Source organism: Nipponia nippon, unplaced genomic scaffold (genome assembly GCF_047370975.1).
Source record: "Nipponia nippon isolate SJK-2023a ecotype South Korea unplaced genomic scaffold, ASM4737097v1 scaffold_6, whole genome shotgun sequence".
NCBI lineage: Eukaryota > Metazoa > Chordata > Aves > Pelecaniformes > Threskiornithidae > Nipponia > Nipponia nippon.
The window spans coordinates 39940164-39953757 of NW_028262380.1; the positions used below are offsets into that span (position 1 = coordinate 39940164).

The 13594-nt window shown below is 36.0% G+C and overlaps 1 protein-coding gene across 4 annotated transcripts in view; it reads right to left on the reverse strand.

Moving 5' to 3' along the window:
- The window catches only part of WDR17 (WD repeat domain 17), a 67174-nt gene that overhangs the window by 51113 nt on the left and 2467 nt on the right, over positions 1-13594 (reverse strand). For 2 of the 4 annotated variants that reach the window (XM_087735595.1, XM_087735594.1), the window contains exon 1: positions 3470-3663. The exons of 1 other annotated variant lie outside the window; for it this stretch is intronic. In XM_087735595.1, coding sequence (XP_087591721.1) covers positions 3470-3580 — 111 coding nt within the window. In that variant the 5' untranslated portion in view covers positions 3581-3663. Of the gene's footprint in view, positions 1-3469; positions 3664-11075; positions 11124-13594 lie in introns of those variants that run through there. One more of the 4 variants, XM_087735596.1, reaches the window with a different exon arrangement.

Consider the following 13594-nt stretch of genomic DNA (forward strand, 5'->3'; position numbering starts at 1 on the left):
TATGGCATGCACACAAAAATGAATATACAGTATCCTTATATTAATCAATATGCTTCTGTATATATAACCCCCTAGCTTCTGAACAGCTATGTGTAATAAAGTGCTAGTGTCCTCTGCTTCAGTTCATTCTATCGTCACTATCTTCCAATTAAGTTTGTATGTTTTCTTATGTGGAACGCTTGCTGTCACTCCTGTATGTTTGACATATAAAACTGTTATGTCTCATCCAGACTATTGTCCCCAGGTACCAGTATTTTTGGCAATATGTCAATGATAATGTAATAATTAAAGATCTTTAGTGACATAAAAGTGATGTCTCCTTAAAGACATTGGGCGTATTTACCCATCTTTGCGGGAAAATCCACTGGAGATGAAAATGCGACCTGTGAACCACAGAGTTTCAAATTCATTACCCTATCCCATGGGACTAGTTTGAAACACCAGATAATGGACAAAGAATTTAAATTGTTAAGAACACTAAGGTCTTCAAATCTACCAAGAAATCTCTGCATGTCTGCAAGACACAGTGGAAACCAACTTCTTCCTGAGTATGCCTGCCTCAATAGCACAGAGTCTCATGTAAGAACATAAGCATAATTAGTATTAGCCCTCTTCCAAGGGGGCTGGAAAACACCAAGCACATTATACACGTTAAGAAATTAAATTCTGATTATTATGTCCAGACCCATGAAATAAAGGATAATTGGAAATATTCTGGTACATATGCAACTTAAAAGACAACAGACAAATTAAATTTACTAAGAATAAAGAGAGCAATGAAATCTCCAAAAACTTTAATGTTTCTGGAAGGAGCATTTAAGAAGTTAGTACATTTTCTATTCTATGCTCTCTAGCCATTACATTAAAATGTATTTATATCTATTACTTTATGAATCTGAGGAATCTCAAAAATAAAAGTAAGCACATCAGAAGATGAGAAGAAATCTTATACTATGAAAACTTTGACAATATGTATATTGTAAAAGATCAGCTGTCATAGATTTTAATAGATCCATACGAAAAAAAGGTTAGAAACAAAGAAATAGATGGCAGCGTCATATTTCAGTTACAATTTCTTAAGAACCAGATATCTTAATATCATTTGAGTTACTCCCTTCAAACAAAAATTCTTCTTACTTAGCATGGAGTACCACAAAATGCTAAAGAATTTTCATTTCTTGATGTGGACAATCAAACTGCAGTTACTAATGTAGGTGTCTAAACAGTCTTACTGAGACTGTACACACACTACTTCAAGCAACTGCTTCTGGGCAAAAGATGAGCAAAGACTGACTACATTAATCATGACAGTCACAATGTAGAATAATATAGAATAATTATGTAGGTTTATGTATGTACTGCTCTAAACAAAAGCTAAGCCCTTCATACTTCCCAGCAGGATTTAACCTAGGTAGTCTACTGCTTGTTAAAGTGTCAGGTTGGTTGCTAGTTTACCACTGAGCAGTACAGAGTTTGCATGCCTCTCTGCAAAAATTAGAAAAGTTTTTTCTGCTTTTGTATACAATTCATGGCACACAGACCGTCTGTGGCTCCTAGAGAAAGAGAATATTAACCAGAGGCAAGAAGAGAGTGCCTTGGACAAGGCTTTGAATTTCAGCAAGATTCTTCAAAAACACCAGAACCCTTGGCCACACTCTTGCAACCAGCATTTGCAGATGACATTTCCTAACTTATGATAACCTAGCAAGTGTTCAAAATGAGTGTGTTCAGTTATCCAGACGCTGACTAGGAGAAGAACACTATTATTTAAAAGATCATTTTAAACAAACAAGTGTTCTACTAGTGTTCACAGACATTTTAAACCTCCACAATAAACCCAGAGCGAAATTACTACTAGAATTGATTTAACCACAGTATCTCTGGCTTCACAAGAGAAGAAGTCCTAACAATGTTGTGGACCTCTGGCTGAAGTTTGGAAAAAGTCTGGATTTGAAATCGCAGCCTGAGACCGTATTTTACAGAAACAAAGACTTATTTGAAATTAAAAACAAATATTAATCCAAGATAGGTACCCTGCTTAGAAGACCTAAGGCCAACAATTTAACATTAAAAAAATCGTAACTTGGGGTAAGCCTTACAAAAGAGTGTTTTTGACTCTCTTGACTATGCTACTTGTAGAGTTTAACTAGAATATCCTTTATTGTGTAAGTTTAACAAGATAATCTAAAGAGCAATACTAGGGTTTGAAACAGAGCATGGAAAAATGCTGGTATTTCTAATAATACATCACCAGGAATGTTGACCTACATACCCAATCAACAGCATACGTAACAGTGGTACAAAACCATATATAGAGTATTGATTAGTCATATGGTACCAGAAATCTAGTTTTCAGATACAGTATGTAACACAAAGAAATACATATAACCACGTCCGATCTCAGTATAAAGCATCTAAGACCCTCCATATTAATTTTGTTCTCATCTTCCAAGCCAGAGCTACCATAATCACCAGAAGATTGCTTTTCTGCTGGCAAATTGCAAAGACACTTCTGATTTCAGATAAAGTTACCTCTTGACACATCTCACACCTGAATCCCTGATGAGCAGCTATTAAAAGATAACGCCACATCTGAACCGTTCATACCATGAGTGACATGTAAAATGAGAACAGTGGAAAGGTATTAAAATCTGCTAGTTTTTAATGCTTATGAGCATATAACTGGCATTACCAAGTAATACACAATAATACAATGAAAGCAGCTGCTGGCCCTTATGTTTCAGTAGCATCTCCTGCATTCTGATTCAATAGCTGAGAATATACTATCAAAAGGAGAAATAGAAGTTACAGAAATATCTGGTTACATAAAGGAGCTTGATACAGTGAAGGAAATGTGACTTATATTCACTTTCCACCATAAATCTATGAAAGCAGCAGTAGATCAAGCTTGCCCAAGGCATTTTAATGTTAATAAATATAAAAAAAAAAAAAATCCAAGATATCCTGCAAATGTTGCTATAGTAACGACTCCTCCTCCTTTGAAAAATGTGAATAAAAATATACACGTATCCAAGGTAGAAACTGGAAATGACCCTAGGTGAATTTAATATTTTCCAAATATTTTTGTTTTACTCAATTACTGCTTATAGCTATTTTAGTTTACTCCATGCACAGTATATTAATTCCTCCTAATACAATAAAATTAAATGCTCGATTTCTATCTCATTACATATTAAAGAATTACTACTCATTAAATTATGCAACCTAAGAAATGTAAGTAGGTGGCCACCAAACTTCCAGTATCTTTTATCCAGCTAGGAAAATTAATTTTCAAAAAACTAATTTTAGATGTGCTTATCTATGATTCAAGATCTCATTAAAACTACTAAAAATCCCTTCTTAGTACCACTATGGGAATATTACTTTTGGTACTAGTAATATAATAAACAGCAGCTTAAAGAAAAAAAATATAAAGGAAGTAAAAGAGAAAATATTAAACAGGTCTTACTTGTTGTTGTCCTTCATACCAATCATCTTCATCAAACCAGTGGGAAATATAAGTCATCCAAGCCATGACAGAAGGCACAGTTGAAATAAAAAATACAGAACCTGAACACATGCGAGTACAATGAGTCCTGTGCTAAAATTTACTCAAAACTACAACAAGCTACCCAAAGATCAGATCTGAACTCTCTGATATGATTCTACATTAATAAGCTTTACATTTATAAATATATAGTCTGAAATACTTTTAGCAGCAATTTAAATGCCATATGTATTGGATTCTGAACTGGAAACCAGAAATCAACATTAAAACAATTACTAGATTATATATTTCAGTATTTTAAATTAAAGCAGGCTAGTGCTTCAAGCTCAATTTTACAGTGCTTCTGAGCTCTGAAAATGAGGTGCTGTTTGAGTCGTTCTCATTTATCTCCTAAAAAAAATATTTTCCCTCTTTTCAAATGTACTGTCTGTAAGAAATGTGGTTCAGTGCACAAAAGCTTGTATTGAAATGTAAAATACCTTCAGAATCATGGGAAGTTTTGGTTATGTAGGGAATGGTTTCAACTGGCACAGTAGGAGGGGCCACGATAATTGCAAGTGCTGAACATCTTATGTTTAACAACATTTTTTTTAAAAAGGGAAAAAAAAGAAAAAAGGATCTGCATCTCTGTTGCTCACAGCCAGCAGAGCCTGAAGGGCTCAGCTACAGCCACCAGCACTGGCTGGGAAATTTAAAAAGCCCAATTTTCACTAATTCATTGGAATGCATCTGCTGCTTTTCTCTCCCTCGGGAGAGTTTCACATATCTGTCTGTATTTATTCCTTCTGCAGCTAATTGTCCTTTTTTGGTATGCTCCCAAGTTTCACATCAGATTTTACAGTGCATTATACCAATGAAAACAAGAGGTAGAAAGAGGAATAAAAGCTGTATTGCTCACACTACAATTCAGTACCGCAGCAGCACACTTCATCAGCTCTGCTGTTTAGGAGACATTATCATACAAATCTTCCTGACTGCATGGTTGCAGCAACTATCAAATCCTCAACAGAGATTATGGAGAGCTAGAAAACCCCAGTTTCTTAAGAAATCTAGAACCCAGAGAACCTCCGCCTTTCTGTACTGGATTAATGAGCTGTTTCCCAAAATGCATAATAAATGCAAAAGCTAGACTGTGAAGTCAATTGTTCAATCAAGAAATAAACAAAGTAAAGTAGGAAAAGAGCAGCTGGAAGTACCAGATATTAACCTGGAGTTAGTGGGCAACACGACTCACCATTTCCAAAGAGCACTTCAGTGTCATTACCAGTTCTACTCTAGCACACATAGTTTCCATTAAGGCTACTGTATAAGTAAATTACATTCTCAGATACACAGCAGGAAAATAGAGAAAAGCAGCAATACTTTTGCTCTCCAGTCTCTTACTCAGCAATTATGACACCCAAGAGGGGAAAAACAAAACCAAAAAACCACACACACACAAAATAATAAAAATTTAAATCAAGACACCCATTTCATTTATGGGAAGTTGCATTCCCGGATTAGCAAATTCTTTTTGTGGTTATAGAGTCCTCCCGATAAATGTATACATACACAAGGATATACAGAGAAACTTCCCACCACACTGCTGAAATCTTTCAGATTACTTGCCACTTGAGACTTCAGCTCAAATGTAAACAATGCAAAGTGCACAGATTTGCATGGTCTCATAAACCATATGGGAAACATGGGATTAATTCACACAGCTGAAGGAACGCCTGACCATATCCAAGGTCTATGACTAAATGATAAAAATGTTACTGATATACCACTCCTATGAACAAAAATTTTATAATTTGCTAAACAAATCATATCCATATATTACTGCTTGTTACAGCCCAAAATCATGGTTTCAAATAAATTAATACTAGCACATTTGGGAAAGCCTTTGCTTTCAGGCTGCTCTGTGTCTTTACAAGGGCACATGGCATCATTCAGAAACTTGAGCAAAGTATTACATGTAGTTTGACGGTAACAAATTTGGTTCTGTTTTACACCTATAGCTGTTCCACAATGTATGTGAACTGAATTTTCTAGTCTCAATACCAACTTGTTAGAACGATGAGTCTCTCAAGAGAGACTAACACCATGGTTCACATTTAGTTTCAGGATCATCAGGGAAGCATGGGCTAAATGAATATGGATACTATATTAGCCTTTCAATAAACTGGTGATATCTTCAGCTCAGACACAATTAAAATCTTTACAGGATAGCGGATGCGAACGTAAACTGCTTAAAAGTGATCTGTTACAATTACCTGTAAATAAAGTAAAAAGTTTTGTGCTAAATTATACTTGAAAAATAGAGACAAGAAAGACTAGTAGCTGCAAATGCATCATGGGTCCATTTTATTTGTTTGCCTATTCCATCATTCATCTCCAACCGCTGGAAAAACTATTATACTATAGGTATAATAATACTCCAGTGGAGGATGAATGAAACTCCATGTACTAAATATTACAATAAAAATATGAAAAATCTCAAAGTACTCCATCCCTTAATTTTTTGTAATTAAGGTTAATCTTATTAAATGTTTTATAAATAACTTAGTATGCACTTAACCTAAAGTCCAGTTGGTACATCTAGTTAAGCATTCTCTGTTCTCACTTTTAAGGACAACAAAATGTACTATGACGCCAAAGTCAAAAAAATGAATTTTTGTTCAAGCATTGAATGTTAATAAATTTTAATAGATCAGACCAAAAGAGACATCTTGAAGGTGCATACAGCCTTACAATAGGTTGCCCAATAAATGTATTTGCAGTATTCCAGAGGGAATAAAAAGACAAAACAGATCCTATTCATTTCATGCAGAAACAACTGTCTAATTTTTGAGCTGACACAAGGAAATGGAATGAAGCTGCGGCAGGGGAAGTTCAGCTCGGACATCAGGAAAAGGTTCTTCACTGAGAGGGTGGTCAGTCACTGGAACAGGCTCCCCAGGGAAGTGGTCACAGCACCAAGCCTGTCTGAGTTCAAGGAGCGTCTGGACAACGCTCTTAGTCATATAGTTTACTTTTAGGTAGTCCTGCAAGGAGCAGGGAGTTGAACTTGATGATCCTTATGGCTCCCTTCCAACTTGAGATATTCTATGATTCTATGATCAAGCCTATGCTGCAGACATTTCACAATCCTCCCTTTGGAACTAGGTACTCTCATTTCAGCGAGTGATAGAATAATTTTACACTTTTCAGGGTCAGGACTTAACTCCTAGAGGGAACAATTCTGGCAAAGTAACTACATTTTAGAAACTGAAGTTGTTATGCATATGTAATAACTAATATGTAAATATATGATATGACAAGAATAATATTATCAGTGTATGTTACAAATCAAAAAGGTCTGTTACTATTTAGCACTCACAAACATTAACTTATCATTTGAGGTGGAAATTGCAATAGCTATCAATGCTGTAATATAAGACTTCTAAAGAAATATATACAATTATAAGAACATACTTTAGAGAAACACGAGATATCTTGCCGGGCTCAGCACTTCAGCTTTTTTACATTGCCATGTGCATTTTAAAAGGCAAGTGAGATACACAAAAGAAGCCAACCAAAAGCATACAAAAACGGCTGTTTAATGCTGTTCTGGGTCATTTCACAATGCTTAGCACCTCTTGCATCCACAGTCATATTAGCACATATTCAAGTGCATTGTCCAGACTGTCCACAGCCCTCACCAAGTCCCACTGAAGTTGTGTCTCAGGGCTATGAATGAGCCAGTGTGCTCAGGAGAAGGCCAAATTCTACAACTCCATAGAGGCAGCTGGACAATACAGGACCATGGACTCTGTTCTATCCCCTTCACATAACTGTGCAGGCTTTATTCCTTACCTCTCAGTCTGGACTCTGAGGGACACTTCCCATTAGGAGTAGGGCTCTTATCTGCCTGCATAAGACCAAGAGGGAGCAGCACAAGTAGCCTACTTTGCAAAGTATGGAAGCCAGGAGCCAAAGGTGACCGCAAAGCAGGCGTGGGGTGACCTCGCTGACGAGTGGCACCACCCCTCAGTACTCAAGAGCAAGAAAACAGGTCCAGTGATGGTAACCAGACTCAGTTGGTAGTCCAGTGATCACTGGACAAGTTCACAGTGCCAAAACAAATCCAAGATCAAGACAGGAATTCAGCAAGGCAAGGTCAGGAGCAGCAAGGCGTTAAGGCTAAGCACAGTGTGGCTATGGCATAGTTCAGGCAAAGACCAAGGCAAGGGCCTGAGCTCCAATGCTGCCCTAGAGCCGGGGGGCAGAAGGTGCATGGATGGAAGCCCCAGACAAAGTTTCTCATAGCTTTCTCCTGACTTCACTGTTTTCACACAGTCTGACCCAAGGTTACACAGCTGCACCATAGCAAAGCTTGCCTTGAACACAGACAGTTAAACTCCTGGCATTGAGAGGAAAGGGGGTAAAGATGGAGATTGCAGAGCAAGAGTTATGGGCTGGTCAGGCCAATTAGAGTCTGTGCATTGGTGGAAGATACAGAGGAGCAGCACTTTTGAGGCCATATCATCATCAGGTCAGAGTCTTGTAAGCTCTCAAGAGGTCACTACGCTGGCATTCTGATCTAGAAAGAGCCCCATCAGCAGAGGGCTGCATAAACAGCAGACACACTGGATCCCACAGCTGTGAGCTCTGAAACCATGAGCTACAGGGATTCAAAGCAGCTTGCCGAGTCAGGAGGAAGAGTACAAACTAGGCAGATGAAGGAGATGGATGGAGTACAGAAGGTGATGCTGTTCATATAAGGCATTTCCATTTACACATACAAGCAACTCCTATGAGGGTTGTAATGCGCGGAGACATCACAATTCTAGGATCTGCTATCACAAGCAGCTATGCGCCACTGTAGAATGTAGTGACTGAACAAATAACTTTTGGAACCCTTCGCATGAAGTGTTGATACTGGGAAAAAAAGATCTATACTTTATGCTAAACATTTAAAAATGTTTTTTTCCAGCTTTACCAGTTGGTAATGTATATAGTCTAAGAGATACGGAGACTGTAGATGAAACTTCTTCTTAAGTTTATGAGCATCATCTGTCAAGGATAACAGAAATGGTATATATTCACAGAACTACTGTCTGAAGTGACAATGGATCAATCCAGCCACGAATACAAGGTTGTTTAATCCTTATTTGAATTCCTAAATCAAATTATTCTCAGAAAAGTTGAATATTGAACAGTTCAGTGTGATTTCAGAATCAGAAATGTCTTCAAGCTTCAAGTAGAAGAGGATTTAATTTCAAGTGAAGACATACTTTATTGACGATGACAACCTTCAATTACCTTAAGTGTGGACATCAGGCAGGACACAAAGCCCATACACTATGAAATTTCCTCTAAGATACGATCCAGCAGGAGTAAGATATTAATTGGGCTTTGCCAACTGCTTTTAATGATTCTGCCTTATATGATAATAAGGAAGGATGTGCAATTTGAGAATAGTGAGAGTTAGTGGAGGTAACTACCTCCAGTACCGCAGACAGAACAGCTGAATACTTGGCCCCAAAGTTTGATTGGCTAGGCATAAATACAAAAAACCCAAAACAGTCAGAAGGATAAAATGGAAGTGATGTTGTAAATTGTGATGCTTTAGGATAAGAACATTACAATGTATGGTTAAAGATCAGTGCTACAAAGGTCAAGATTACAAACAAAGAAAAAAAAAAAAATCAATGTTTATCTTCTATTTGTATTTGATATGAAAGTTGATCTTACTTGTGGACACTTCAGTGCAGGTATTTTTTTGTTATGAGAGTAAGCTACTACCTTGCTCTCTACAAAGACATGACCTTAAAAGAGTCTGAAATGAGATGCTGAAGAGTATAGAGGCCTCAATCTCTACATGCTAAAATATATTCCTAAATATATCATACATATACAGTTTACCTAGAAAACAAATGATAAAAGATTACATCTGAAAATAATGATCTAAATGCCATTGGAATGAACAAGCTGATACTATTCTCCCATATTATCTGGCAGTACATGAAGTCAGCAATACATTTCAGTTATGAAGAACTATCTTCAGGAACGGAAGAGAGGTAAGAAACCTCTCTATCTTGATCTTCCACTTTTGCCACCAAATTTGCTATTATTTAATAACCTGCAGTTGATATACTGTGCTAAATTAACCATGCACTTATTTTTTCCAAATACATTTCTAACCACTGTTTATGTTTCTGCTTGAATCTTATATAAATATTTAGACATTTGCCTCTATAATTTCTTTAAAAAGTCAGATTTAATGTATTCTTGCCATAAATCAGTAGCATTAAGTATGTTTCAAAATTAAGAATGATTTTCAATTGATTATATTTACACCTCATAGAAATTAGTATATTTGTAAGCTTGTCTCCAGATCCACTGTACGCAATTCCATAACAAAATTAATTCTCTGTCAATCCATGTAGACATTATTTCTTAATATGTCCCATCATAGCACTAAAAATTATCTACTGAATGACTATATACACTAAAGATTAACATGCTACAACTTTGCATTTTCTCTTCTGACACATTTTGAAGCCACAACATTAATTACAGGAATTAATGTCTTCATAACAAAAAACACACAACAAAAAACGCAAGTACAAAATACTTCAAAAATTCTTTAAATTACAAGAGTATAAAAATTCATTATTTTCATAATTCATATAGCATTATGTAAATTCATTACATCAATATCTATAGTGAAGAAATCAGTTAAAAAGCTTCAGTATTATTTATTAATTAGTGCTTTAAGAACCTTTAAATTGAGAATATGAAGCATGTAACGATCCTAAATACCCTAAACTAAATCCTAAAATACAATGTTTACAGTAAGGCTGTGCAATAAGCAATGACACGATAATGACACAGCAAACCTACGTCTCAGTGACTCTATGTCATGTGAGGTTAGTTAAGAATTAGATTTCCCCTACTCCTCCCAAGCTACTAATTTTACAAACATAAGCAGGGCTGTAAATGGTCTTCCTTTTCCCCCTCATTTGCTCTTTCCCAACAAGCTGTGTGGATTTATCAGGACAAGATGACATACAGGATAGCCAGGCCACCTCACAGTGATTAAAATAAGCTGTTAGTAACAGACGTGCAACACCATCATCATCACCAGATCTGCACCAGGACGAGACTTTAGAATAACCTTCCCACAAGAGTACAAGGACAAAAACATAGCTACTTTTCAGACTGAGCTTTATCAGTTTATGGAGGAGATTAGGCTCTAGCTGCCAACAATAGCAGTGGATTGGACTTGATCACATATCTTCCTAAGGATGTTCCATAATTGGATCTTGAAAAATAAATTCAATGAAACTTTTATAGTCTTTTTGTTTCTTTTTAAGACAATAACTTTAACATCTCTTAAGAAAAAAAAAATACAAATGAGTACGTTTATATACACAGTACCACTGTTACTATGGCTTAGCAGATGCTTCCATTCAAATTCTGTGAAGAATATATATAACATTTAAGAAAAGGGAAAGTTAAATATCACTTTGATTTTCAAATTCCTTGGTCAGAAAAGACAAAGAGGGCACACTACATATGTATGGATAAAAATTTTAACCTTATTCATAAAGCTATGTCTGTACTGAAATGCTTGTCTCAGTTTCATAGTCACCACACGTATAAAATTTGGATGAACTCAAAGCTGAAGTGCCCCAGTTTCTGTAAAAAAAAAAAAAAAATTGTTCAGTCTGTCAGCAAACAGTTAATATGGTAAGAGAGATGTTGCATGTATTTTTTGTATCATGCTCATAGGATTTATCTATGTCTAGCTAGATTGTAAGTCATTGCATTCTAACATGTTCTTCAGAAACAGATTACAATAAATTTAGATTACAATTGTGCAAATCCCTGTCTGGAATGATAATGAACACATTTCAAAGTAAACATTTTTATAATCATCAGCATCATTTTTAAACTATATTTTGCTGATTTGGATGTTAAGATAATCGTACTTGTGATTTAATTTATATTTAAGTACATTTCTATGGCAGATATAAGAAATAACAAAAACACTTCCTCAGCATATTTAACTCAATGTACCAAGAACTTTCCTTAGCAGAAAACAATTCCAGCATCTAAAGCACAAACAAGCCCACAGAGAACATAACTTGAAAGTAGGCAAAAAAAAACTAATGAAAAAAGAAGAAATAATTCTCTCCACCTGTGAGGCTCAAGGTAATATTTAAAATCCCTCAGATCTTGGTCACATCCCTGTGCTATTCATCATCTGTATGTATTTGTTAATAGATTTGGTGAGCTAAGAGAGGTTGAATAGCCAAAGTACGGATGACAACCAGCTGTTTATCATCTTGTACAAACTGTACCCGCTCACACATCTGCTAATACTAATTTTCCAAATTTGGAAAACTAGCTAAAGCTGGACACAGGCAAGATTGAGTTGATTTTATTGGCAAAACAGATCAACTCTTGAAAAGTTTGTCCCCAAGATAGTGTTCTAAAACATGGAGATTTTCTGCCCTAAGAATTTTTACAGAGCAGTCAATTTAGCAGTTCTGTTCAGACACTTCAGGGGCCACTTTTTCTCTAATAACTACAAAAGCAAAAAGAACTCCAAAAAAACATAGACCACAACCACCTCCAAAAAAAGAAATCTTTGTAACTGCAGCAAGATTGCCCTCCATTCTCTGGAAATCTGAATGGGATACAACTACATGCATGTTCATAGCCCACATGTCAAGTATAAAAAATGTGCTGTAGGTTAGTAATAAATGATTAGAGAGCTCTTCTCAACACTAACGTCACACTTGAAAGTGAAAGTCTTAATTTTTCTTTCCTGGCATTTAAACTTACGTATGAAATTGATCTCTGGGATCTGACATATCCTCTTTCATTCCATCATTATCAGTCTCCCACTACAGGTATTTTCAGACAATAGGTAACTTCCTTTTCAAGTTGTTAAGACAATTAAAACAGTAGCATTAATTAGTGCTCTTAGACCATGATTTGCCTGGGGAGGTTAGGAATCAACTCTAGCATAAAAACTTCAAATGATTCTTTAACCAGATTGAAAAAGAGACTAGAGAATGTCAAAACCAAAGAGACTAGGATTCAGACTATCAATAAACTAGGCAATTTACATCTCGTTAAGAAAGAGGCTACCGAGTAAGAGGCAAAAGCAGGTAGTCTAATGGCACAAGTAAATGCAAACAATTGTATTTAAGACAAACAAAATAGGAGATCTCAAAACATATAAATCGAAGGGACGGGATAAACCCTATCCTCCCCAAAAAACTGCAAGTAGAGATGCTTGGTTTCAAGAGACCATGAAATTGAGTAAAAACTACACAACTATAGTACAACAAAAGGAGAGAGAAGAAAAAAAACTTACAAAATCAGTCAAACATCGGATGTGATAAACCATGGGAAAAGTATGAGCCATCAACGGGATGTGGCCATGAGAACAGATGTACAATGTGTTAGGAAAGCGATTTTCAACACAGAAGGAAGCTTAACCCCATTACACTAGGCACTCATGCACTATGTTTGGTTAGCAGATTCAAGAGAGATGGATTTAAACATTTTGGATACAGTGTTTTAAAAAACAATGGAAGGAGGTGGTAATTACCAGAGATACAGAAGTATTATTTAAATCAAGATACCATATAGGCTCAGCAGCTGGTTTCAGATTGGCCACATAGGCTGGAAAGTAGATGAAGGTTCCCGTACCAGAACCGAATTTCTAGTCAGTAGAAGCATTAAAAAAAAAAAAAAATCATTAAGTAGGGAAAAGGCAGTATTAACTTCACCAATATAAGGCCTATAATATACAGCCCAAGAAAAAAAGATGACATTAATACTCTTCCACTCCGACAACTGCTTCCGAGAGCTGGGGATCTCCCATCATTAAATAGTAAATTAGACACTGGACACTGAACAGAAAGATTCATCATTGATGAAGATTTTAGAAATTACTAATTATCAACTTGTCCGCTTACATGCAGCTTGCCACATAAAACTGAACAAAGTAGCCCAAGTGAAAAACCTAAGAAGTAGCCTTAGCAGAGATAACAATGCAGTCAAGGTCATCACCTTAAATGAAAACACCACCAAATGACA